The sequence below is a fragment of the Centroberyx gerrardi genome, chromosome 8 (genome assembly GCF_048128805.1).
Source record: "Centroberyx gerrardi isolate f3 chromosome 8, fCenGer3.hap1.cur.20231027, whole genome shotgun sequence".
NCBI classification, from domain to species: Eukaryota; Metazoa; Chordata; class Actinopteri; order Beryciformes; family Berycidae; genus Centroberyx; species Centroberyx gerrardi.
This window is the reverse complement of record NC_136004.1, coordinates 19,128,390-19,152,231: the sequence shown is the minus strand read 5'-3', so window position 1 is coordinate 19,152,231 and position 23,842 is coordinate 19,128,390. Positions and strand designations below refer to the sequence as shown.

The 23,842-nt window shown below is 41.0% G+C and overlaps 5 protein-coding genes across 5 annotated transcripts; 2 read left to right on the top strand and 3 right to left on the bottom strand.

The window, feature by feature from the left end:
- Positions 1–264: 264 nt before the first annotated feature.
- Positions 265–5,581, top strand: acaa2 (acetyl-CoA acyltransferase 2). Its single transcript, XM_071919361.2, has 10 exons — positions 265–406; positions 1,766–1,932; positions 2,135–2,263; positions 2,521–2,637; positions 2,822–2,969; positions 3,104–3,279; positions 3,885–4,014; positions 4,160–4,230; positions 4,587–4,741; positions 4,860–5,581. Exons 1-10 carry the CDS (start codon positions 391–393, stop codon positions 4,942–4,944), a joined length of 1,194 nt encoding a protein of 397 aa, XP_071775462.1. The 5' UTR covers positions 265–390; the 3' UTR covers positions 4,945–5,581.
- Positions 5,582–7,067: 1,486 nt separating this feature from the next.
- Positions 7,068–10,467, top strand: rpl6 (ribosomal protein L6). Its single transcript, XM_071919107.2, has 6 exons — positions 7,068–7,239; positions 7,381–7,479; positions 8,124–8,267; positions 9,768–9,816; positions 9,981–10,165; positions 10,287–10,467. The coding sequence occupies exons 1-6, from the start codon at positions 7,090–7,092 to the stop codon at positions 10,437–10,439; spliced, it is 780 nt and encodes a 259-aa protein (XP_071775208.1). The 5' UTR covers positions 7,068–7,089; the 3' UTR covers positions 10,440–10,467.
- Positions 10,468–11,224: 757 nt separating this feature from the next.
- Positions 11,225–13,174, bottom strand: dynll1 (dynein, light chain, LC8-type 1). The gene is made up of 3 exons (XM_071919119.2): positions 13,076–13,174; positions 12,122–12,260; positions 11,225–11,595 (listed from the first exon to the last, which is right to left on the bottom strand). Exons 2-3 carry the CDS (start codon positions 12,251–12,253, stop codon positions 11,458–11,460), a joined length of 270 nt encoding a protein of 89 aa, XP_071775220.1. The 5' UTR covers positions 12,254–12,260; positions 13,076–13,174; the 3' UTR covers positions 11,225–11,457.
- Positions 13,175–14,244: 1,070 nt separating this feature from the next.
- polb (polymerase (DNA directed), beta) lies at positions 14,245–20,925 on the bottom strand. Its single transcript, XM_071919062.2, has 14 exons — positions 20,733–20,925; positions 20,297–20,354; positions 19,842–19,908; positions 18,015–18,089; positions 17,849–17,907; positions 17,594–17,643; positions 17,297–17,348; positions 17,130–17,184; positions 16,937–17,009; positions 16,739–16,809; positions 16,520–16,606; positions 16,290–16,357; positions 15,811–15,950; positions 14,245–15,654 (listed from the first exon to the last, which is right to left on the bottom strand). Exons 1-14 carry the CDS (start codon positions 20,791–20,793, stop codon positions 15,560–15,562), a joined length of 1,011 nt encoding a protein of 336 aa, XP_071775163.1. The 5' UTR covers positions 20,794–20,925; the 3' UTR covers positions 14,245–15,559.
- Positions 20,926–21,459: 534 nt separating this feature from the next.
- Positions 21,460–23,842, bottom strand: enkd1 (enkurin domain containing 1). The gene is made up of 8 exons (XM_071919954.2): positions 23,758–23,842; positions 23,182–23,409; positions 22,696–22,868; positions 22,524–22,611; positions 22,456–22,490; positions 22,164–22,306; positions 21,847–21,983; positions 21,460–21,725 (listed from the first exon to the last, which is right to left on the bottom strand). Exons 1-8 carry the CDS (start codon positions 23,840–23,842, stop codon positions 21,565–21,567), a joined length of 1,050 nt encoding a protein of 349 aa, XP_071776055.1. The 3' UTR covers positions 21,460–21,564.

The following is a 23,842-nucleotide window of genomic DNA, read 5'->3' as shown; positions in this document are numbered from 1 at the left end:
GCGACAGAACGGAGATGGCGCAGGCAGATGACGTTGAACATCAAAGTCGTATGACAGATTTCGCGGTGGCACTTTCGTGTATTTTTGTTTGCTCAGGAAAACGAGACATGGGCAAATTATTGGCCGCATTATAAATATCGTCAATAACAAACATGACGTGTTACATTGGTGATTTTTTTACCCTTTCAAATATTCTTAATTTTACTTAGTAGGCGTGACATATTTGTCGAATGTTATTGCCCGACTGGAAACTTACGTCACATTATTTAGGGAAAAGGTCAGGCGTCTCTTTCCTTCATATATAGCCCGGGTGAACTGAGAGTGCCACATACAAAACCTCAGTCAAAATCTACTTTCTTCTCGACTTTCGTGGATTGTTGAATCGACATCATGGCGCTTCTCAGAGGTAAACAAGTAGTTTCAGTTCAGTCAGTCAACCAGACATGCAGGCTGCTGTCTTGCTGTGTTTTATTCACTGATTCATTAAAGTCACTAACGTTACATCTGATTTGTGCAGCAGTCTAATTCACAATCATCACAATAATCCAAAATGAATGTTATCAATGTTAAGTCAACACTTTATTTAAGTCTAAATGTTCGGACGGCAGGAGATGTATGGTCTTGATGTATGCTCTGCTGTAAAATAGGGGAAAGGTGACTGGCAGTATTATCAGCAACTCCAGACTGCAGCCCCTTCAATACATTTTTAATAGAAATGTTCTGTTCATTTTTCACCTTTCCATTATTTTGTCTTTGATTTAAATAATTGTTCCTTCATTTCACTCTTTTCTCACTCTGTCCCTTCATCTCTGTCTGTTCCACTTTGTATTTTACCAGACTAACCACAGAGAGAACGTATAGAGATTTCTGTCAGCCAAGCTGGAATGCATTTTTATTTTAAATCCAATACAGTTCAATTAAGTAATATAAATTCAGTTAAATTCTTTACATAAACATAATTTAATGGGACAAATGCTCAAAGATGACAGCCTCCTGATTTTCAAAGTCATCACACAGTGCAAACGGTCCCAGTGTCAACATCCACTCTTGCCAGATTGGACAGATAAGAGACGAGACACAACAAATGCTGGATGGCACTGTACTGTCACTGTGAGGTGAGCCAGGAATTTGTTGATTTAAATTCAGGAGGCTGTCATCTTGACGCACTTGATCAGTTAAGATAAGATAAGATAAGCTGCACTTTATTGATCCCCTAGGGGAAATTCGGGTGTCACAGCAGCAATGTACAGTACAGTAGCAGAGCAAAGTACCGGGAAGGTAATAAAAAATAATAGAATAAGAATAATGCAGAAAGGATATAACAATATATAATAAACAATATAACAATATAAATATAAAACAATTAAAAAGTGTCTCAATGTCCAAAGTGTCGTTATCCAGTGTAATAAATTTGAGTCTGAGGATTGTGATTGTGATTAGTGCAAGTTCTGGTGCAGGTTATGGGTGAGGGGCTGGGGGGGGGGGCGATGTGGCTGGGGCTGGTGGGAGATGGTCACAGCTGACTGGTGCAGGGTCGCAGATTATATTAAACAGTTGATCTTTCCCCTCATCCTCCTCTCTGCCTATTGATAAACATGTGTTCTAATAAGGGAATTGTACTGTCATTTATAAACTGGTTATTTTGCACACTAGCCTGGTCCGTCATCAAATCCTACTGGTCTGCTCAGGACACTAGAGTATGGGGATCGTCACTGTGTGTAGGAGGAAGCCCTGTAAGCCGCTGGAATGCTCTGTCTCTCTGCAGGTGTATTCGTTGTGTCTGCCAAGCGCACTCCGTTCGGTACCTACGGTGGAGTGCTGAAAGACCACAGTGCCACGGACCTGGCTGAGCACGCGGCCAAGGCTGCCCTCGCCGCAGGGGGCGTGGCTCCAGAGGTCGTAAACAGTGTCATCATGGGGAATGTCATGCAGGTATTGTAAATGCAACAGTCAGCTGAGTTCCACATGTTGTCAACAACAGGAACATCAACAGATTCAGACCACAAGGACCATAGCAAGGAAAAGTTATTTATGTGTGTGCTGACTTAAATTTGGTCCTCCCCTTTTCACTTTTCATTCCCCTGTGTCTACCTCCCCCCTCCCCTCCCCTCCCCCCTCCACCTTTCAATTTCAGAGCTCCGCCGACGCACCCTACATCGCACGTCATGTGGGTCTGAGGTGTGGCGTTCCCATCCCAGTGCCTGCTCTTACTGTGAACAGGCTGTGTGGATCTGGTTTTCAGTCCATCATCAATGGTGCTCAAGTAAGCACTTCCAATAACAGATGATGTTCCTCATGGCAAAAACATTGTTTACAGTTAAACAAGTTCACTGTGAACAAGTTAATTAAAGTTAATTACTGTATCAAATATGTCACAAAGACCTTAGTCCCTGCATTAGTACAATCACAATATTTCATACTATCATCATATCAGTTGTGATCCATATTATGTGTCTTACCATTGTTCATAAACAAAATGAAAGACGAGTGTGTTGTGTGTGTGTGTGTGTGTGTTTGTAGGAGATCTGCCTGAAGGAGTCAGAGGTGGTGTTGTGCGGTGGGTCGGAGAGTATGAGCCAGGCTCCGTACGCTGTTCGCAACATACGATTTGGTACAAGGTTTGGAGCTGACCTCAAGGTTTGTGTTTTGTAATTTTCTCCACTCACTATAATTCCTTATTTATACATGAACACAGTTTGTTCATGTAACTCCAAAGGCCTCCAAAGGACAAGAACAAAAAAATTACTCTATCACAAGATACCTTGGCCAGTAGGGAACAGAGATGCGGTCCTTCATAAACGTCTCGTCATCTCCTTGACAGCTGGAGGACACTTTGTGGGCGGGGCTGACTGACCTGCATGTCAAGATCCCCATGGGCATCACAGCAGAAAACCTGGCAGAGAAATACCAGATCACACGAGAAGACTGCGACAAGTACGCACACCAGACCCAGCAGAGGTGGAAGGCAGGTGAGAGCAGCTGCATGTCTAATAGATCCATGCTCTGGTTACCCTACACATATTTAAGATATCTAGTTTCTGCCCTGTGGAACACAAGTTCAGTCTTTATTGTTGGGATCTTAACTTTTTTTTTATATCTGCAGCTCATGAGGCTGGTCACTACGCAGCAGAAATTGCTCCCATTGATGTGAAGGCCAAGAAAGGTAAAGTGCCTATGGCTCAGGATGAACACCCTCGTCCCCAGACCACACTGGAGCAGATGGCCAAACTGCCGCCTGTCTTCAAGAAGGGAGGAACTGTTACTGCTGCCAACGCATCGGTGAGCCCAGTCCACCACATTGTTCACCCCCTTTTTGTGAAGTTTTGAGATTATCATTTTATCAACTTTACCCATTCCATTCCCACACCAGTGTTTCCAAACTATACAATTGTAAACAAATATTTTGCAGCTTCAGAATGTGTTTAAAGCTCATTGTTGTTGTCATGTGAAAAGAGAAAATTTATGAAATCCTTTCAAAACACATTGGATAAACTCAAAATTGCATAATGGTCAAGCTAAAGACGAGACCTGAAAAGTTGAATTGATTATGAAGACACAAGATTTTCTCAACATCATATTTAAAGATGAAAAGGGGGCAGTACTACCCAATATTAAGAAAGTAGTCAGTCCGTTTGGGAATGAAAGAATGTCCATTCACATGTTTGTGTTATCTGGGGTGGGTCAAGCCTTTTTAGGTTTTGGATTGTGTATTGGGTCTTTTAACACTCCATTAGGAATTACAGTATATGACTTGCTGCAGTCTCATTTTCTGTGGCAACAGTTTAAATGGGAGACAGCAAAAGAGCATTTTCTATAAATAGTATTCTCATATCTACAATGAAAAATACCATTACCAAATACAACATGCTCCTCCTCATCTCCAGGGTGTCTCTGACGGAGCTGCTGCTGTGGTGATCGCAAGCGAGGATGCGCTGAAAGAGCACAAGCTCACTCCATTGGCCAGAATAGTGGCCTATCATGTGTCAGGCTGTGACCCAAGCATCATGGGAATTGGTGAGTAACACGAGTGTGATGGAGATGCTGTAGCATTTGAGCAAATATCTTATGCATTCCTTTTAACAAAAAAAATAAAAAATTGTCATAGTATTTGGCATGGTTTCTTACAGTAAGAGTGTCTGGTGTCCTTTCATCATCTTAGGCCCAGTTCCAGCAATCACAGAAGCTCTTAAAAAAGCCGGCCTTTCTCTCAGCGACATGGACCTTGTGGAGGTATGTTACTGTAATTGGAAAAAATGCATCTCTGTGACTCCCTACCTTAGCATACACTACCTTGATGGAAAGGTAATGGAAAGAAATTCATACATAGGCATCAACTCACTATTAATATTTGTCTAAGAAACAAATTTCAAGCATTTAAGCATAAGCCTTTAGATCAAAATGGCTTTAAGATAATGAAAAACATAGTACATTCAATCAGGTGTGTCCAAGCTTTTGACTGGTAGTGTAGATCACACCTTTCATATTATGGCAGAGCTGAATTATCCCGCTACAATATCCATACTGATGTGTATGGATTGATTGTGATAGTGATTATAGATCTCTAAGCTCTCCTTTGCTCTGCACAGGTGAACGAGGCTTTCGCTGCTCAGTACCTGGCAGTTTCCAAGGCGCTTGGCCTGGATCCAGAGAAGAGCAATACTGACGGCGGAGCTATTGCCATCGGTCATCCTCTTGGAGCGTCCGGAGCACGCATCACTGCCCACCTGGTTCATGAGCTCAGGTAGATCTTGTCATTGCTGATTATTAATGTGTCATTACATATTATTGATGTGTATAATATCTCAATTGAGATGTCTGTCCATTCAGTAGCTTGGAATAATTGGTTTCTCTTCTCGCAGGCGACGAGGGGGCAAGTACGCTGTTGGCTCTGCCTGCATTGGTGGCGGCCAGGGCATTGCCATCATCCTTGAGAACATGCAGTGAAGAAGCCGTTGATATGCTCAGAAGAATCTCCTACGCAATCACCGTCCGTTCACATATAACGAGCAATTTTATGCCATTGACCCACACTAGAAAAAAGTTGATTTTGGCACCCTTCTACACACATAAGATGGCAAATGATCACTTGTGAGGCTCTACTGATTGTGTTTACCCTGGTACATAAAAGGACTAACATTCAACACTCATTTTGCTGCTTCATACTACTTCATACTTTTTTCAGTTTATTTATATGCAAATATACAATAACTGTTCCTGTCTAATGTTGCCTTGAAGCCTTGTGAATATACAGGGCTAACTCATGTTTTTGTCCAGCCAGTGTGCTGGTGTGTGAGAGGCTGTTTTCTGTGTGAGCCTTGAGTACAGACGTAGCTCCTAGGCCACATTTACCTCTGTAGTATATTATTAACTCAAAGTAAAAAAATTGGGGGAAATGGGCTATTTCCATGTGGAGGAAAGCACTCTAACTCTATTTTTTGCCTTAAAATGCTCTTGGTCACTCCGTATCAGGGATCAGTTTTGCCCAAAAATATGTCTGAACTGTCGGGGCTCCAGCAGAGAATGATTTTGTATTTCTGTGTCAAAGAACATCTCTAAATAAAGTACAGTTTGAAAATTTTTTTTTTTTTTGTATAAACTCTCATTACTGATTAAGACTTGCATTCAATTAACCACTGAGTGGCATCGGCTCTTGGCAGTATTGGTAGTACAGCAGCCTGCGTCCATTTGTATTGCGTGTTCACCGTGTTTTTTCTGGTTTTGCCGGGAATATGGATGTTTGACAAATAGATTCAATTCAACTTTATTGTCTCGGAGGGAAATTCTTCTTGCAGCCAGGTGAAAATACATAAAATACATTATACGTAAACTTAAAGCACGAAATATGTAAAATACAATGTATATAACCTTCCACGTAAAAAACATAGAACATGAAATACATACAATGTACATAAAATCTTCCTTATAGCATAAAACAAAATACATCCAACTGTCACCCAGCCCCATCATCACTACAGTTACATCACAACTAACATGACCATGAACCTCATCCATCATTAGTGCAAAACCTAAACCTTGTCATATATGGAGCAGTCATCATCAACTGGCATGTGAGGATTCAGCAGGTTGGGTGGCAGGGAGATAAAAGAGTTTCTCACCCTGTTGCATGGTTCTAGGTAGCCTAAATCTACGCCTATTTTTATCCACAGGCCCGCATATTCAGTCAGTTTTTTGGTTTTATCTTTTTACCAATAGGATTTGGGTTTACGCATAGAAAATAGTATTTGATTTCCCTTGAAACTTCACTCTCAACGTTTTTTATTTGGACTACAAGGGCCATGACAACCCTGAAAAACGACGCTGCCTGCGTCAACGTCATTATGCAGCGTCCTTATATGCGTCACATCCCCGGATGTCGGTCTTTTTTTCATAGCAAAGGTAAGGAAGCCTTGCCCCCACATTACTGTAGGAACAAAATCTGTTTTCATCTATGTTATTGAATAAACATCGTACTTTTCGAACATCACGAGACTGATCTATGTGTTTAGATGATCAAATGAGTATAGTTATTGGGTTGTTTTTATCAATGATAACTTTGTAATAAACGGATTTGTGTGTCGGCAGTTCTAGGCCGCCGGCTAGCCTTCGTGCTATCTGTACGCGTTGTAACGTCAGGCACAATGTTGATCACGAACGCTGGCTATTAAAACACGTTTTTGCATTGTAAGAGTTTGCTACATCATTGAGCCGTATGATACGACTGTCGTGTCATTTTATTTTCCGTGAAAATACTCTGTAGCTTGACAAATATGCTGTAAAGTTCAGTGGCTGGCTAGCAAGTGAAGCAACTCCACTGTACGAGGTAGCTAAGTGCTAGCCACTTGTCATGCTGTTCTTTACAATGCGCTGTCTGTAGAGTTAGGCAAGCGACCAAACGATTTTATGTCATTCTTTTCTCAGTATGTTAAAGTTAAGGCATTTGTTTGCAGTGAACATATTCATTGTGTTGTTGAAAGTCAGAGGGAACATAACTAACGTGCATGCTGCAGTTGTCATTGATACAAGACCCCTTCTCTGTGATTGAGTACTACTTGTGTTATAATTACCTTTGTTTATCTTGAATTGTCTCAGATGGCAGAGGGAGACAAGAAGAAGGCTGCCAAGAAGAAGCACGGGAGCCGGAACCCGGTTCTGGCCCGGGGCATTGGCCGCTACTCCCGCTCTGCCATGTATGCCCGCAGAGCCATGTACAAGAGGAAGACCAAGACCACTGAGACCAAGGTGAGGGGAGGACCGTCATGTATAATATATATGCATCAATACATAGACCTCTTGTTAAAGTTGGTCTGTTGGTAGGCAGACCTCTGTACCTTTTTCCTGTGGGTTGCATCTTTTTAAAGCAACACTTTGCTTTTGTTTCAGACTGAGAAGAAGATGAAGGTGAAGCCCCAAGCCACCGTCATCAAGACTGTTGGAGGAGACAAGAATGGAGGCACTCGTGTCGTCAAGCTGCGCAAGATGGTGAGCGCTACATGATCCCTTATGTTTTCTCTTCAGATTTCTAAGTCACATAAAGCTTGTGACAACTGGAACCAAAATGTCGTCATAGTAATGATTTACATAACTTTCAATGTGGCATGTGCCTCAGGTGAGGTTAAGTATAGCATGGTGGCCAGGGAGGAGGCACACTCACAACACCAGAGCCAAGGAAATTAACCCCACCCCCCTCCACACACACCTACCTGTGCCACCCATGTTCATTTCAGCCTGTGGTGTCAAGTGAACTGTTCAGTTGGGTTTTCAATTTTAAATGCGACACAAGGTGCATGAAATTGTTATCTACCACATACATTCGGCACAGAGTATTAAGGCTATGTGCAGGCTATTTTGGTAACTGCAAAATAGCACAACTTTTAATAGATTGAATCACCATGAGGTTTAACTTTGCCAAGTTGTAGAGCATCCTGGACGGAGGGGGGGTCATATCAGCAGATATGTGTTAAATACCTGTGCTGTTAAACTTACAGAAAAACAGTATAGCCATTCCTGTCAAATGCAAAGTAACATGCTTCTATTTGTTTTGAATGCTCATACTGTCCCCTGGATTGTTGCAGCAAAAATAAATGAAGATTATTAAATTTTTCTGTATGTTGTCCCTCCCCTAGCCCCGCTACTACCCCACAGAGGATGTTCCCCGTAAACTCAAGAGCCACGGGAAGAAGCCCTTCAGCCAGCACAAGAGGAAGCTGCGTGCCACCATCACCCCGGGATCTGTCCTCATCCTCCTCACCGGTCGCCACCGTGGAAAGGTGAGGACTGTTCCTTGCTCATACTTGCACTAGTGTTTGTATGTGCTTGTGGTTAAGCAGAAACCTAAGGGATTCAATTCACATAACACAGCACAAGTTGTTTGAAATTAGTTATGGAACACATGTAATGTACAATCAGGGTGATTGGAAAGGGGGGACCTAACACATGGTGATGGTGTAATGCCCCCTATACAAGCGAGTGCAGTTCCTCGATTGCAAAGACTGTTCACATGTTCTTCCTGGGATGCATGTATATCCATCACAATAATATGGGGTCCACCATGGGGGTCTAAGTGCAGGATTCTGTCTGCCATTTTCAGCAGGCAGATACACAAGATATGGGAATGGACACTGATTAGAGCTGAACAATTAATCGAAAAGAAACCAAAAAAAAAATCACAACATGAACTTCTGCAATTTCCAAATCACAGAGAATTAATTGCGAGAGAGAGGGGCGTCCAAAATTGACCTATAAATGATTATACATGTTAGAGCTCCAGGTAATCTTTGGTCCATGAATCAAGTACAATATTGTAATATCATACTCAAACTCTATATCTTTTTTTTTTTTTACAATCATTTTTTAAAAACAATTTTAAAGTTCCAAAAAATGTATGACAAGAAAAACTTGTTATATGAATCTCAGTTTAAATCGCAATATGCTGTCAAATAATCCCAATTAGATTTTTGTCAGTATCTTTCAGCCCAACACCGACTGGTGCAGGGATCAAAATGGTGGTTATTCAGTTGCAGGTCCACCTCCCTAACCTTCAGACCACTCTACAACCCTTGTTTGTTTTTTGCAAACATATTTTCTGCTTAACCACACGTTGTGGGTTTAATGTTTGTGCTGGACACATCACTAATTAGGATTTATACACATTCACACACCATTGCTTCCAGAGACATTGTCCCTCCCTCCCACACGCAAACACTACATGGGCAAGTTATGGAAGTACGCAGCTGTGCCCACACACTATGAGCAATGGTTGACCTAAATAATGTGTCAGCTATGAAGCTGACAGGCAGAGAAGCCTCTTGATAAAATTGGGAGTATGTGTCAAGTAGATCTTTTTTCCTCCCGAAAACAGCTTGTGTGGTGTAGATTTATGTAAATGGATTGCAGATATTAAATGGTCTTATTCAAATTGCACAAATATTATGAATCTTTGACGCAGTGGCAGTGAAATACTTGTTTGGGGGTTTTGTCTTGGTTCACTGCCCTGCCAGTCTCTTGAGCTGTATATTCGAGGGAGCTTTTTTGTTTATATTCAGCTTGGCAGTTAATATTCCCTTATTTATTGCCGCAATGGTTGGTGTTGTAATTGGGTTTGTCATGTTTTAGAAGTGATTTAATTTTAGAGAATCCTTAAGTATGTTCACCTCAGATCACACATCCTTCAGCTTGAATGAAAATATAAACATCAGATTTTTGTGTGCGCCCAACACACACACACATCAATGTGTACTAAATAAGCCTTTTGTCTCCTTGTTTTTCAGCGCGTGGTGTTCCTGAAGCAGCTCTCAAGTGGTCTCTTGCTTGTCACTGGTGAGGATAACTAATGAATGTTTTGGTGGCGAAGCTGTTTGGAGTGATCAGTTCCCATGTGATGGCAGTACAGTGTAATTTACTGCACTGCAAGTGGCCGCACCAATGTCACTTGTGGCATTTTATATTGTTGTCCTAAGTGTTTCCTTCTTTGAACCCCCTAGGCCCTCTTGCGCTGAACAGAGTCCCTCTGCGCAGGGCACACCAGAAGTTTGTCATCGCCACAAACACCAAAGTTGACATCTCTGGCATGAAGATCCCCAAGACTCTGTCCGATGCCTACTTCAAGAAGAAGAGGCTGAGGAGGCCCCGTCACCAGGAGGGAGAGATCTTTGACACAGAGAAAGAGGTGACATACTTGCATATTGGCTGAGAAAACACATTTGTACAATTATCATGATGTTTTGTGACTAAACACTCCCAGGTTATTTGTTCTTTACTCATTTTTTTTTTCTCATCTCCATCTACAGAAGTACCAGCTGACAGAGCAGAGGAAGGAGGACCAGAAGGCTGTGGACTCTCAGCTCCTGCCCCTCATCAAGAAGGTCCCTCAGCTGAAGGGCTACCTGCGCTCTACTTTCTGCCTGTCCAATGGTGTCTATCCACACAAGCTGGTTTTCTAAATGTGTTGTAATAAAGAGTACCACAGTCCTATGCCATCAGTTGTCTGTTTGTAATGGAATTGTACATGTCGGATGTAATTTTTAAGCATCCTAGCGGGATAGTCATCAATATCCTGGCCGTCCTATCGATATAAAACCTCTCGGGCATGTACAAGTTGGTGTGTGTGGACCGAAGAGTTTTTGCAGTTCTTGCCCTAGGTAAAAATATGTGGCTTTAAACTGGTAGATGCAGTGATTTATTTTTACCACGAAATGGGTTCTATAGTGTCTGCTAAGGACTGAGCTTTCCCTTGAAACTGACAATGGCACAAATGAAATGCGCCTCTGAGGGCCGTTCAAGGTGAACGCTAAAATATGTAAATCATAAGAGCAGGCTCATTTAAGCATTGACTCATTCATATTGAACTTGTTGACCTCAATTACAATACACTTAGTTCCTTGATGTCATTCCAAAGACTTGGTTCATGCCCTTCCCAAGTACTGAACCCAGAAGATTTTCCATATACATGATGGCCAAGGGAGTAAGATCAGTGAGCGCTATCATGAGTGGGAACTAGGTAATCTTGTAATAGTATTTTGGCCAATGCCACTTTAGAGGTGCTGACTTATTGATCCATAGTCCTTCATATTTCCTACATTACAGAATGCACGCAACAGTCAGCCTTCATCTATAAGTAAATCTCAATACCAACAAATCGTTATATATTGGTTATAAACATCCTGATTCCATGATTTGTGTTAAGTACTGCAGTGTGATGAAATAACGACTCTAGAAGTAACACCCAGACAGCCAAACAATTATGCTTTAATTAAAAAAATGACATGTCTAATGTAACAAGACAAAAATAAATACATGTTTCTTTTCTCTTACATGGCCACGTTTTTTTCTCAAAAACATAAGAACAAAGTAGAAAGCAGCACAGAAAAAGGCGGTGCCCCTTGACCAGGAATGATAGAGCCTCTCTGTCGAGTCAGTCAGTACTTTATGGTCAGTTGGAGTTAAGGGAGAGCATTCCTCTCAGCCGGACTTGAACAGCAGAATGGCGACCTGGCCCAAGTAGAAGTAGATGAAGTGCTTGGTCTCGTGAGTCACGTAGCTGCCAAAGTTCCTCCCAACAATGCAATGCCAGGTGGGGTTGTATTTCTTGTCAAACTCCTGGGTGATACAGAGACAGACAAGACATTGTATTGATGAATCACTTGTGTAGATACATGTTGGATGGCGTGCTAGACAATCTCCATTTCTCTGTTTTTCACATTAGACTGAATTTCTATCACAATGATACATGACCAGAGATTTGTACAGAAAGTGGATTAATTTATGAATCTTATTAAGAAAACTTCTTCCAATGCCACCCCCAGATGCCATAAAGAGGGCATATGGATATTATAGGATAGTTTGCCCAAGAGTAGCTAAGAACAAGTTTCCTGAGGAAGAGTAGAGACAATTGCAAATACCAGGTTGGGTGTGTAAAGTAAGAATGATGCAAATGTTAAATATACAACACATTAACTGTATATCTGATAACTAGTATTATCTCACTGGTCGATAATCACAGGGCAGTTAAGCACTGCGAAGGCAGTCACTGGCTTAAGAATATTCAGTTAAGCTGTCCAGTTAGTAGTGAGTGCAAGTGAATGGTGGATTTCCGTTGCGTCAGCGCAGAGTGAATAGTAATTACCTTTTTGATGTATGCAGCGATGTCTTTCTCGATGTTGTACTTCTCCAGGGCCTGTGTGGCACACTCCACAGCGTCCTGCTGCATCTCCTCCGACATATCTGCATTTTTGATCACTGCCTTTCTGTCAGACATGGTTGCCCTGGGAAACCAAAACACAGCGGGGCATTTATCTTCAAAGGCGCATTCAACAATGCAATCGACTCACAAGACCCTAAGCATCCCAATAGTCCTTATCAATCAACTAACTATCTTTGTATGGAGAGCAGAGAAACCATCTTCTGACAAGGTATGTTTTCAACCAGCAACATACAAGCTAGTAATGGAAGTTATTGTTACATAATAACTGACACATGACATCCAATTGAACTAGCCATTTCTACTTGTGTTGCATAACAACTTCCATCAGCACCAGGCTAGCTAGATGCGCGCTCTGCGTAGTTTCTATGGATACGCAAGACATCCAGGATTATCGTCAGAAATTTCCTTGAGGTTTCAGCAAGAATGCCTATGAAATATGAGCCCGACAATATCTGATCCAATTGGGCTTCACACCTGTGCGGCAACTAGCAAAATGAAGGCTAACTTGGGCATTTACATTTCTGCAAATAGGCAACATGCAAAACGCAAGACTCAATTCCTTTAACGTTAAATAATGTAAAAATGAATAAATTCATGCAAAGTCTCCCTGCTAATATATTTAAGGCTTTACGGTAGAGTAAGGTTTTAGCTATAAGAAAAGCAATCGCTAGCTATCAACACCACGCCACCAGTAATGAATGAGCTGACAAACTAACGTTAGTTAACGCTCAACGTTAGCTTGCAGCTCATTCACTCAGCAAAAAAAAATAAATCACTGTCCTTTCACACAAACGCAAATTTTATCGTTCTGATCACATTTACTAGATAATAAATTAATCTTATGGTAATTAATTTCATGTGAAGTCCTTGATTTACCTAAGATTCGTCCGTAGATTGTTTGTCCACTTTTAAAGAGACGATTGCTCCTACAGCGTCAACTCCCGCGAAGTGGTTGACACAAAAGTAATGTGGGTGTGTAACTGCCATAGAATGCTGTCTTGACTTCCTCCTATTGGCTGGTACTAACCCACAGGACACAGCTATTGGCTCGTTCTGGTCTGTTTTTCTGGTGTTTCTGTCTGCATTTTATTTCAAACCATCATGCCTTGCGGTTATAGGCTAGTTACCGTGACAACCTCTGTAAATAACTTGCTCATGCTCGTCACTCAAATCGGGTCGGATCTAACAGCCAGCCAATTTCACCCAGAGAAACAGAAGGAAAGATGTTTGCTGCTGCTTTTGCAGCAGAAAGTAGTAGTAGTAGTAATAGTAGTAGTAAGTAGTATTAATTACTTCATTGTCTAAAGGAGGCAATATTACGTACCAATATAGGCCTACTGAAAACGGAAAAAAACACCATACATACCAATGTTAATGTTAAGTTTATACCGAACACTTCATAGTGTACCGATTCTTCCCATCTGATTTCTCAAGATGAACACTTGATTTAACATTGTAATATACGGTTATGTTATATAATATTATATTATATAATAGTGTGACTCTAACGTTATTAGATCTTCGAAGTTATTGAAGCGACTAAAATTGAAAATAAAAGTAAAATAGGCTAAACCAATAGGCTAACGTTACATGTTTTTCTTTACACAACCCAATATAACACGTTGTTAGCAACAGTGCCAAATACATTTTACATTTAGCCTAATCTTCCTTTGAGCTAAAATAACATTTTGTTTTCCTACATTATAAAGCTGATTAATAGGCATCAGAAGTGCTAACTTGTTGTGTTGCTAACATGACAGTTATAAACGGTATGTTACCTAGTCCTGCTATTGTTAGCTTTCAGGCAGATGCACAAGATAAACACATTTTTATGGGAGGTGCCTTTTTATCTAGCCTAAAAAAACAAATTGCATTTTGGAACTATTTTTTAACACAACAAAATATACAAATGAATAGTCAAGGGTGAGGCTATGTTTTCATATCTTTTTTCATTGAATATTCAAAAAACGACATCACATAACACATTTCACATACTTTTTCATGTACATTTGTTTTTCTTTTATTCACTCACCTCAAACCAGAACAAAGATAGTTCACCTTTATTATTTTTATATTTCAATAGGTGTTGACAGACCAGGTGAAACCGGAAACCTTACTACAATTTCTGCAAACATCACAAATCAAAGGTTTCCAATCAGATAGCAGTGGACTTGAACTGTGAATCTGCAAAAATGATTCCTGACCTAGCGTACACATTCATTCTTATCAACTCATACCACACTAAATACTAAAATAAAAACATTCCCTTGAAGTATAACATTAATAAACATGAAAACAAGTAGCATGTGTGAGGGAAATGACCCACAGTCCTACTCACACATCATTGACTGAGGTTTAGAGCTCAATATATTGTCACAATTTCAAATCTTACTTTTAGAGACACGAGTAGGCTGTCTCTAAAAATCATGTCAATTTTGTCCCAAAATATTGTATATCATCAGAAATTGTGCCATAAATCAAGCATCAATTCCATCAACAATGGATAAAATGTTAGTGTCAACCTCCATTTCTTTTTAACCCATATTAATATAACAATAGTACACCAACCAATTTATCAGTTTGTCCAGGCTGAATCAGAAATGCATGAACTTTAACATCATAGATAAAAGATAAATATCTACTGGTTAGAGTGTAGGGAAACACAACTCAATGATGCTGCTGTGCTGTCTGTGTGTGTAACACAACTATGTCTTAACAGTACCACTGCGACATGGTGCCTAAGTGTTTCTGTATCCAGATCCAACAGCACCAACTGTTGTCAAGGTACACAAACAAAGCAACAGCAAAGTATTTGGCAACACCAGAAGCATGCCTAAATCAAGATTTCTAGTTTCTAGTATAGGTATTTCACAGTGAAGGTTTGGTATGTCAATTAAAAAGTATATACACACAAGAGTGGTATATATAAACCACTGTTCTTCATTGTTATTAAAATTACTTTGCATACTTCTGCAAAATATTTCTCATGGTAATGTTGAAAAGTTCTGGAGCCTTTAAGTTTTCTCAAATAAATACAACCATGGAGAATTAAAACTGGGGGTAAAACTACACTTTGACAGTTCTGATGCATGATTGTGTGTTATGATTGAAATTCTATTGATGGTGACAATTTAAATACTTGCATTTAAATAGAAAGAAAGCTATTCCCAAAAATGGTAAAAATTAAAACAAGCTTTGGCAGCTGTTTTCTTTTCAAAATAACAGTTGAATGATATTTTAAAATGATGCCATGTAAACACTGACACACTAACACATACACATTCATAAACATGCTTCAGATTTTGTTGGCAGGTAAACTGTAGCTTCAAATACATATGTAACTGAAAACTCTCTTTTGCTTCACTCGCTGCGGTCCTTTGGCTCTCTGTATTTATAGTGGATGTATTCAAAGATGTCTCTCTCACTGTCCACCATCAGAGGCTCCCCTGCCACTCCTACAACAGATGCACAAATAACAACACATATTAAAATTTGAAAGCATGAGCATGACTGATTAAGGATTAATGATAGGAGCTATACTGGGCTGGACCAGAATCCTGCACAGCACTGATAAATCTGACATGCGGAGTTTACATTTGACCACGACTCACCAGTGACCCCGAGTGGTCGTATGGTGTACTCGTTCAGAGTGAAGCCTTTCTCCAGAGCATGAGTTCTCATGTTTTTATTGAAGATGTCGCTCCCAGTGAAATACAGAACACCGCAGTAGTACTGGTCGTTGGGAATTAACCTTGGGGTTGTGGAGATGGGACAGGGAGACAGATGGATAAGAAAGTACAGAAACAATAAAATTATGCCTGTTCACTGTATTTACGGTACATTCAAATGTAACTGGGCCTGCAGGGTGGTGTAGTGGGTAGAGATGTGACTTGACCCTGTGACATGAAAATCACAGGTTTGATCCCCTCAGCAACCAAAGTTACTTAAAATAGTCATGGTTCATGTAAAAGTGTCCTTGAGCAAGAGACTGAACCCCTACCTACTCACTGTTAAGTTGCTCTGTATAAGAGCGTCTACTAAATGCCTAAAACCTAAATGTCAATGTTGAGAGCAATATAAAATATGGCACCTAATATCAATACGCCTGTGAAGGAACTCTTCCTCATCTTCACTGCTCTCCTGCAGCTGGCAGACACCCTAGAAAAACAAGAGCCATCACATCGTGACCACAGCCATGTGCTTCATAGGTCGAGCAAAGTTAAGGCAGTATTGAATTTGTTACTGTGCTAACTGCATTACCAATCACATCAAATAACATACAGCTTAGCACACAGAAGCAAATTAAAACGGAGGCCTCACCATGAACTTGGTGTCTCCTTTGGACAGAGTCTCTGTCACAAACCCAATGGACTCCAAATGCTCTACCACTGCATGGAGGAGCTTGGGCTGGAAGAGAAGGACAGATCAATAGATCAATAGAAAGAAAAATAATTTTAAAAAGATAAAAAAGTGAGAATGCAATTCATTGCAAATACTACATTTGCCACAGGGTCACAGAGCCACAGTGGAGACTCTTACCTGTTTCTCAGTCTGAGAGGTGAAGTCTGGGTGGGTCAGCAAGATATCAATATCACCACTGGATCCAGCACCTGGCAATTGTTGACATGGAAGTAAAAAGATATGAATATATGTGAATATCAGTATTGCCAGTGCTTAAGTTTTAGCTGCTGTCATGAACTGAAACAAATTAAAATAAATTACAAGGGAAATTTTTACCTCTCCTGTAGCTTCCACAGATCGTTCCGATATATTCTGTGTCGACCTTCTTCAACTCTTTAAGAATCAGAGTCTGAACAAACGCATACAGAAAATACACAGTGTAAGACAACTCTGGGTAAAACTCATTTGATTTGATTTTGATTTGTTTGAACACCAACACACACACAGAAAAATCAAAATGTATGCTCACCTCCATCTTCTCCATTTCAGCTCGTGGAATCCTTTTCTCAAATTCCTCAAAGTACCTGAAGGAAGCAGAAGGAAGATCTGTTAAACGCGGCTCATGGTAAGACTATATACTGTATACCTATACGTAGAAACTTATAAAATAATCTAAAAGCATTCAGCCTAACTCACTTGAGTCCAATCTGTTGATGATGGTTCAGCTTGTGCTCGATCTTTTTCAAATCTAAAAATACAACAAAAACAGTCAAAGAACAGTTACTTGGTACTGTCAGTACTGTCATACTGCCAGGCCCATACATGCTGCACATTTCTGTAGCTTTAGATTATGCATGTCAGATATGGTATGTATGACATACTGACACAGACCAGGACTGGGTTTAAACAGTATGTGAAACAATGTGAGATTCTCTGGTGGCTTTTCATCAAATTACTGTAATGCAAGATGAAACTTAAAACTGCAAAACAAACCTTCTAGTGTCTTCACTCCCTCCTCAAAGAACTTTCTGGCAGCGGCAGGGCTAAAGGAAAGGTCCAAGAGATGCAGTTTGTTACATAAAGAACAAATATTATATGCTTAATCTAAAGCTAAATATCAACCCATTCATTCCTCTAGACCGTCAGTGTTGCCAGTGATAGGATAACCAAGTGCATTTTAATTAGTCATGAAGCATTTGACTGAGAGTATCCATTTAATAGGTTTTGAATCTAGACGCTCAGACATACCCAATTCCAGTAACTCTGGTAAGGAAATTGATGGAGGAGCTGGTGTCATCATTTCGAATCTAGAGAAAAAAATAAATGCATTGCATCATTCTATGTGTGAAAGTTAAAACTATAATTAAAAGCATAATTGTGACACAGTCTGGCATGAATGCTTCCAAACACTCACCTTTTCCAGTTTCCGTAGCTTGCCCGTTTGTAGAAACTCATCAATCTTTTCTGCAATTTTAGCTCCCACACCATCCTGTTGAAATGTGAAAAACAACGTGAGGGTGCTAAACATTATCATCCGCACTGATTATGTAAGACATGCAGAGTAGCTAACTGCTGTTGACTGCCAAAAACCTATGACAAACATCTTCAGGCTACAGTGGAGGGCACCACATAACACACAACCACAGCAACATAAGCACGTTAGTGGTTGAGAGGACAAATGATGTTCGAGTCATTTCCAGCTTCTGGGCACCAGCACACTGAAATGGAATGTTAACATCCACTCCATCACCAAGGAGGCAGAATGAAAGGTGCGTTTCCTTCAACAGCTGAAAATAGTAAATGTCAACTCATCTGTCCAGGTCCAGTTCAACAGCCCTTAAAAGCCCTCAATCATCATTGAGGGCTTTTAAGATGTTATAATGAGACACAGTGAATCTGATCAGGTCACCATAAAATGTATCAAGAAATGTATCAAAAAGTGAAGACAAAACTCCTTAATGACTTTAATTTGAAAAATGAAACATGGCACGCTTCTAGTAGGAAACAGAGTAGACCACAGATAGGGAACTAGTGTTGCACATTATCATTATTATTATTATAATTATTATTATTATTGTAATAAAGATCAATTTCTATGTATAGTTTATAATACAATTTCTGTAAAATGCAGATGGTGCTGCGTTAACAGAGTTCAACATTAGGCAGTTTGCTGAAAAACACTGAATTTAGAAGGTTGAGTAAAATCTAAACTTTGTTTCCCTGACACAATTTGGCACACTAATGGCATAAATGTGAACCCAGCTGAGTCTTTCATGTTGCTAAGGTCCACCGAAACCATCAAATGAGATGAGAATATCTCCTGCCTTATCATGATAACCCAATAAAGCTCCAAAGCATCCTTCATCCTCCATCACAGTCTAGTCGTCCTCTGCTTCCTTCTATTCCTAGCATTAGCTCCAACATATTGGCTTGGCTGCACTGCTGAAAAAGTGATGGGCAGTAAGCTGCTTTCCATGAAGGAGCTGCATGGTGCCATGGTGAAGAAAAGGGCGAGAAGGATTGCCATCAAGCCTACACAACCAGGCGACCACCTGATCACAAAACGTACTGCTGCAAAACTGTACTGGTCCATTCAGACCAGGACCAGCCACCACATTAACAGCTACTTCTAAGACTTGTACCCTACTCATCCAGCCCACCTAAGACTCAATCTCCATACACCCACTCAACCTCTGGATTCCACCTAACCTCCCCCTATGGTACTGAGTATTGTTTACTACACCCTATTTATTACCCAGCTGTGTTCACACAATCTTGCACTATTTTTAGTGTACTTGTGCACCACACCACAAAAGCCATAGCAATCATCTCATGCACTTCATCCACCTCAATTAAACTTTCTTGAGGCACACTGTTCTGATGCACTGCTGCAGTCACAATCTCTTTCTATTGCTGCAACCGTACTGTATGCCATGCTGCTTGAATGCAGAATGAATATTTGTCAAATGATATGTATCGTTTACCATTTAGTAAACTACTCATTTACTGAATGTGAAGTCCTGTTGTGTTGTGTTGTCCCTGCACCCTGCACTGCTGTGTGACATTATGTACTTACTACATAAGCTGTCACTATGTCTCAGCACCAATGTCACCAAGTCATATTCCTGTACATGAATTGTACTTGAGAGAGTAAAATGATTCATTCCTGTAAGTACTTGGCAAATGCTCTAACTACAAAGCCAGCTACTAAAGGCATTGAAATTATATTCAGTGTACACACCAGTTTTTTAGCCTCTGTGCCACTTTTGATCTTCTGAGGGTACTTGGCAATGGTAGATGCTGCTTTCCTACAGACAGGACACAAGAAAAGTTATGTATAAATGCAAAACAATGGGGTAATAAATTGTTTCTGCTGAATTCCAGTTATTACAAGGTGGGACAAAGTACTTTCAGGATTTCCCCTGCTCATTAAACTCTTAGATAGCCCCACCCAAGTTTCCCTCGGGCACCCTAATGGAAAATGTGAGATATTCAATGTTTTGTCTGTATTTTCCATGCATACGGACGGGCCTCTGGATGTATTTTACAGAGTAATTTTCTTGCCATGGACTAGAGAATGTGTTCCTTCTTAAATGTTATTGTGTGAACAGTCATCAAACCCACACCCCTCCACAAAGGACACCTCACTAACACTGCTGAGAATTGAGTCTCTGAAATTAAGGGAAGTATGCTTACCTGTAGGCATTGTATTTGTGTATTGCTCTGTTGACATTTTTCTCGTAATTGGCCAGTTCTGGGGGTGAAAGTGAAACAACATAGGACTGTTAATATTTCTTTCACACTGGTGGTATCTGAGTCTGTAGTTTATTGCCACTAGAAACTGCCAACTCAGCTGAAGCAGAGGGGATTTAAATGACAGGACAGTCAGTGTCTGCGTCAGAGAAACTTGGAATCTCTTGCCAGCCTAATGAAGTGACTACAAAGAACTGCATCTTTTAATGTCTTTGATTTATTTAACATATACAGGACAATTTAAGCTACGTCAGTCAGCAAAATACCCATCTATCTTTATGCTAAGTTAGCTGAGAAGCTTGGCCATTTAACAACGGAACACAGCTGACACGCTAGCTAACGTTAGCTCAGCTCAACCGCCTGTCTCCACTGCACGTACCGACTAGAAAGTCTGTTATCCCTTCATTTAGGGATTCCTGGGGCGCTTTCCTCTTACTCATCGTCGATTTGTCGCGTTCTCAACTGTGTGACGGGAATTCACTCGGGTTTGTTTGCACGTATGAAAAGTTAATACATTTATTTATAGCCTTAGCTGCTAACTTGCACATTAGCTAACGTTAGCCCAAGCGAAACAATGACCGAACGACTTATGGGGGCAGGGCGTACGTAAGACGTCACAGGTCCTCAAAGTGATGACATCCGCATAACTAGCTTTTGAATTTTCATAGTAAAATGAACTCTGAATAAATAAAATTACTTGTTGCGTGCTCAGCAATATATTGATGGTGTGTGTGTGTGTGTGTGTGTGAAATTAATTGGTACACATATTCAAAACATGAATTAGAGATGTCTGATTCTCCTTGAACATCATACTGACTTTATTTTTCAAGGATTCAAAAAATATACATCTACTGTGACTTTATCATACAATATTTATAATTAATAAGCAGTAATTGAAAAACAAATCACTTTTAGACAAAGAAAAAAAATTACATCTCAACCAATGATACATGTTGATCTCATTCTGAACCAGTTCAGGGACCTCATGGTTTACTGTTTGGTTTACAGTACATTTTTCCTCTAAGGGAAGGTTAGATATTCAGTAGCAAGTAGCAAGTCAGTAATTAGCTCTCAGTAGCCTGAACAGATGGCCTTATGCAAGATAATACATCAGCTATATACAAACTTCAAGGTAATGTTATATAAAATGACTACAAAACAAAAAGGAATCTTGATTCAACAGATGTTTGTACAAGACCCAGGTCTGCCTGTTAGGAATCTGTTTTGATATATACTTTGTCCCTGGAGAAGATCTTGATGGCCTCCTCCATTTCAGAGAGTCTGCGATCAAGTTGAGCGCGACGTGATCGAACGCTCAGAGTGTCTGCTCTGACCGGCAGAGACAGCAGCTCCCTCACCAGCGACCGGTGGGCTGAGGAGAAACGAGACAGAACAGAGTCAGAGAGGCCAATGAATGATTACTCAGCAGGTCTTCCTCTCAGTGAACGCTGTCATGATTAATGTAAGGCGTAAGGCTCTCTGTAGAGGCATACACTCTTTAAGGGACTGCAGTGTATCCTGTCTCTCCCTCTCTGACATCAGGGTGTGACCGGCTGGGATGGTCGGATCAGGTGCGTTCCTCCTCTTCTCCTCCTCCTCCTTACGCCACTGTTCTTTCCTTTCCTCAAGACTGTGTGTGTGTTTGAGTGTCCGTGAGAGAGAGAACAGAGAAGAACAACAGTAGTTAAGAGAGGGGATCAAGAAAAATTTTCCAAAATCAGCCTGTAGTGAAAAATCATGTGTTTCTACCAAATTGGCTACTTTTACATTATTTGGCAGCTGGTTGTGAATGTAGTATAGGAATACTCACTACTGAGGCACTTGTCCCTTGACGGCACTGGGCACAGCCTTTTCTTTGAGGTTTGTCAGTGACTGGGACCGACGCAGCACAGTCTTTCTTGCAGCCCGTGCATTATAGCTTATAAAGTCCACGCTCTTGCCTTGAATCTGTAACTGTATCCACAGACAGAACTGTATGGAGCTAATGCAACTCATAGTGTGCTAGGTGATTTCTTTGCCAGTGCTCAAATCAACATCCTACATCTTACTGTGTGTTTATGTCAATGTGTATCTGTAAGTAAACATCCATTGGCTATACTCACCTGCAGGTTCTGGTCTTGTGTAGAATTGCAGGAGGCTGGGCGTCGCGAAGCAGAGGGAGAGGCATTGCAATGTTGTCTGAGCGGGGCAGCAGACCCGTAGTTAGAGTGGGCCCTCAGGAAGTTTTGACACTGTGGCTTAATAGATGGGCTAGCCTCCTGCATGAAGGGGAGAGACTGGATTAGAAGAAAACCAGAGGAAATCACTCAAGGACTTCCATGTTTCGCAGACACAACCCTCACCTGTAGCTGGGCCATAACCCTGGATGGGACATCCTGGTATTTTGGGGAGGTCCAGAGAGCTTTGACTGGAACAGGGCGGGATTGTGCTCTCTCAGCCTCCTGCTCTTTGCAGCGCCTCTGGATCTCCCTGAGCCGACGCACATTCTCTTGACCATAGTCATGCACCAGCTGTTCTGGAGGGCAAGGGTCACAAAAGTTGTCTAAATTACTTTTTCAGGCAACATGAGTGATGTTCCATCACTACCTCTGGGAGGAGATAATGTAAGGTGGATGACTTTCTATGAGCACAACTATGTTGTTAAAAACAAAGAATAACAATAATAATAATAATAATGATAATAGATGTTCAACATTCAGAAATTGGAAAACTGGAAACGAGGACACACTCACCCCATCCTTCAAGACAAAACAGAACTGCCCAACTTTTAAGAGCATTACAGAGATGATAAAACCTGTAGTCAGCACTGACAAGTCAGTTGCACTTACTTTGTTTAGGGGTATTAGGGGTGATGGAGACCCCGTCTAGTTTGAGTAGTGCACCCACTACCCCTCTCTGTCCTCGTTCCAGGATGTGGGTGGCATTAGGGCTGATGCGGGGGGGAAGGGGAGGGGTACGAGAACTGTAGCAGCCGGGGTACAACATGGGGTCCGGGGCGAGCGGCCCTGACAGCAGGGCCAAAGTCCCATCTGTGTTTCCCTCCAAGCGGCCACGGGCTGGAGGAAGAAAGAAAACTAAGAAATGTTGCTTGTAGCTAATGCATACTTCACAAAACAAAGAGGTCTCCAAGTGTTCAAACACATACAGTAAAGATGTTACTGTAATAAACTGGTTTCATAGGAATGAATGATCGGGACACCTCCTGTAAAAAACACCCAAACTGATATTGTAAATTTCACTTTACTATAAAACGTTCATTTTTAAATGAAGAGTGTGTAGTGCCATGTTACTCCTCAGTATGTCTGATACACAACTGACCCAGACAGAGACACTCCAATAACAACACGGATAACAATGGTTCTTCTTAGAGCAGATTAACAGTCCAAAGCACCGCTGCACCTTACCAGAGACAGGTCGTCTGTAGTACTCGGGGAAAAGAGAGGGATCCGGGGGGATTGGCCCAGATATCCTTGAAGGTCCTTCACACAT

Coding starts and splice junctions, on each gene's coding strand:
- dynll1 (XM_071919119.2), bottom strand. CDS start 12,253: ATGTCTGACAGAAAGGCAGTGATCAAAAATGCAGATATGTCGGAGGAG. Junction 11,596..12,121: donor TCGCTGCATACATCAAAAAG/GTAATTACTATT, acceptor TGTATCACCCAG/GAGTTTGACAAGAAATACAA.
- rpl6 (XM_071919107.2), top strand. CDS start 7,090: ATGGCAGAGGGAGACAAGAAGAAGGCTGCCAAGAAGAAGCACGGGAGC. Junction 7,240..7,380: donor CCAAGACCACTGAGACCAAG/GTGAGGGGAGGA, acceptor CTTTTGTTTCAG/ACTGAGAAGAAGATGAAGGT. Junction 8,268..9,767: donor CCGGTCGCCACCGTGGAAAG/GTGAGGACTGTT, acceptor CTTGTTTTTCAG/CGCGTGGTGTTCCTGAAGCA.
- acaa2 (XM_071919361.2), top strand. Junction 1,933..2,134: donor TCATGGGGAATGTCATGCAG/GTATTGTAAATG, acceptor TTTCAATTTCAG/AGCTCCGCCGACGCACCCTA. Junction 4,231..4,586: donor GCGACATGGACCTTGTGGAG/GTATGTTACTGT, acceptor TGCTCTGCACAG/GTGAACGAGGCTTTCGCTGC.
- enkd1 (XM_071919954.2), bottom strand. CDS start 23,842: ATGTGTGAAGGACCTTCAAGGATATCTGGGCCAATCCCCCCGGATCCC. Junction 22,612..22,695: donor GGGTTATGGCCCAGCTACAG/GTGAGGGTTGTG, acceptor CCCTTCATGCAG/GAGGCTAGCCCATCTATTAA. Junction 22,491..22,523: donor TGCCCCGCTCAGACAACATT/GCAATGCCTCTC, acceptor CGCGACGCCCAG/CCTCCTGCAATTCTACACAA.
- polb (XM_071919062.2), bottom strand. CDS start 20,793: ATGAGTAAGAGGAAAGCGCCCCAGGAATCCCTAAATGAAGGGATAACA. Junction 18,090..19,841: donor GCACAGAGGCTAAAAAACTG/GTGTGTACACTG, acceptor ACATTTCAACAG/GATGGTGTGGGAGCTAAAAT. Junction 16,607..16,738: donor CCTCTCAGACTGAGAAACAG/GTAAGAGTCTCC, acceptor CTTCTCTTCCAG/CCCAAGCTCCTCCATGCAGT.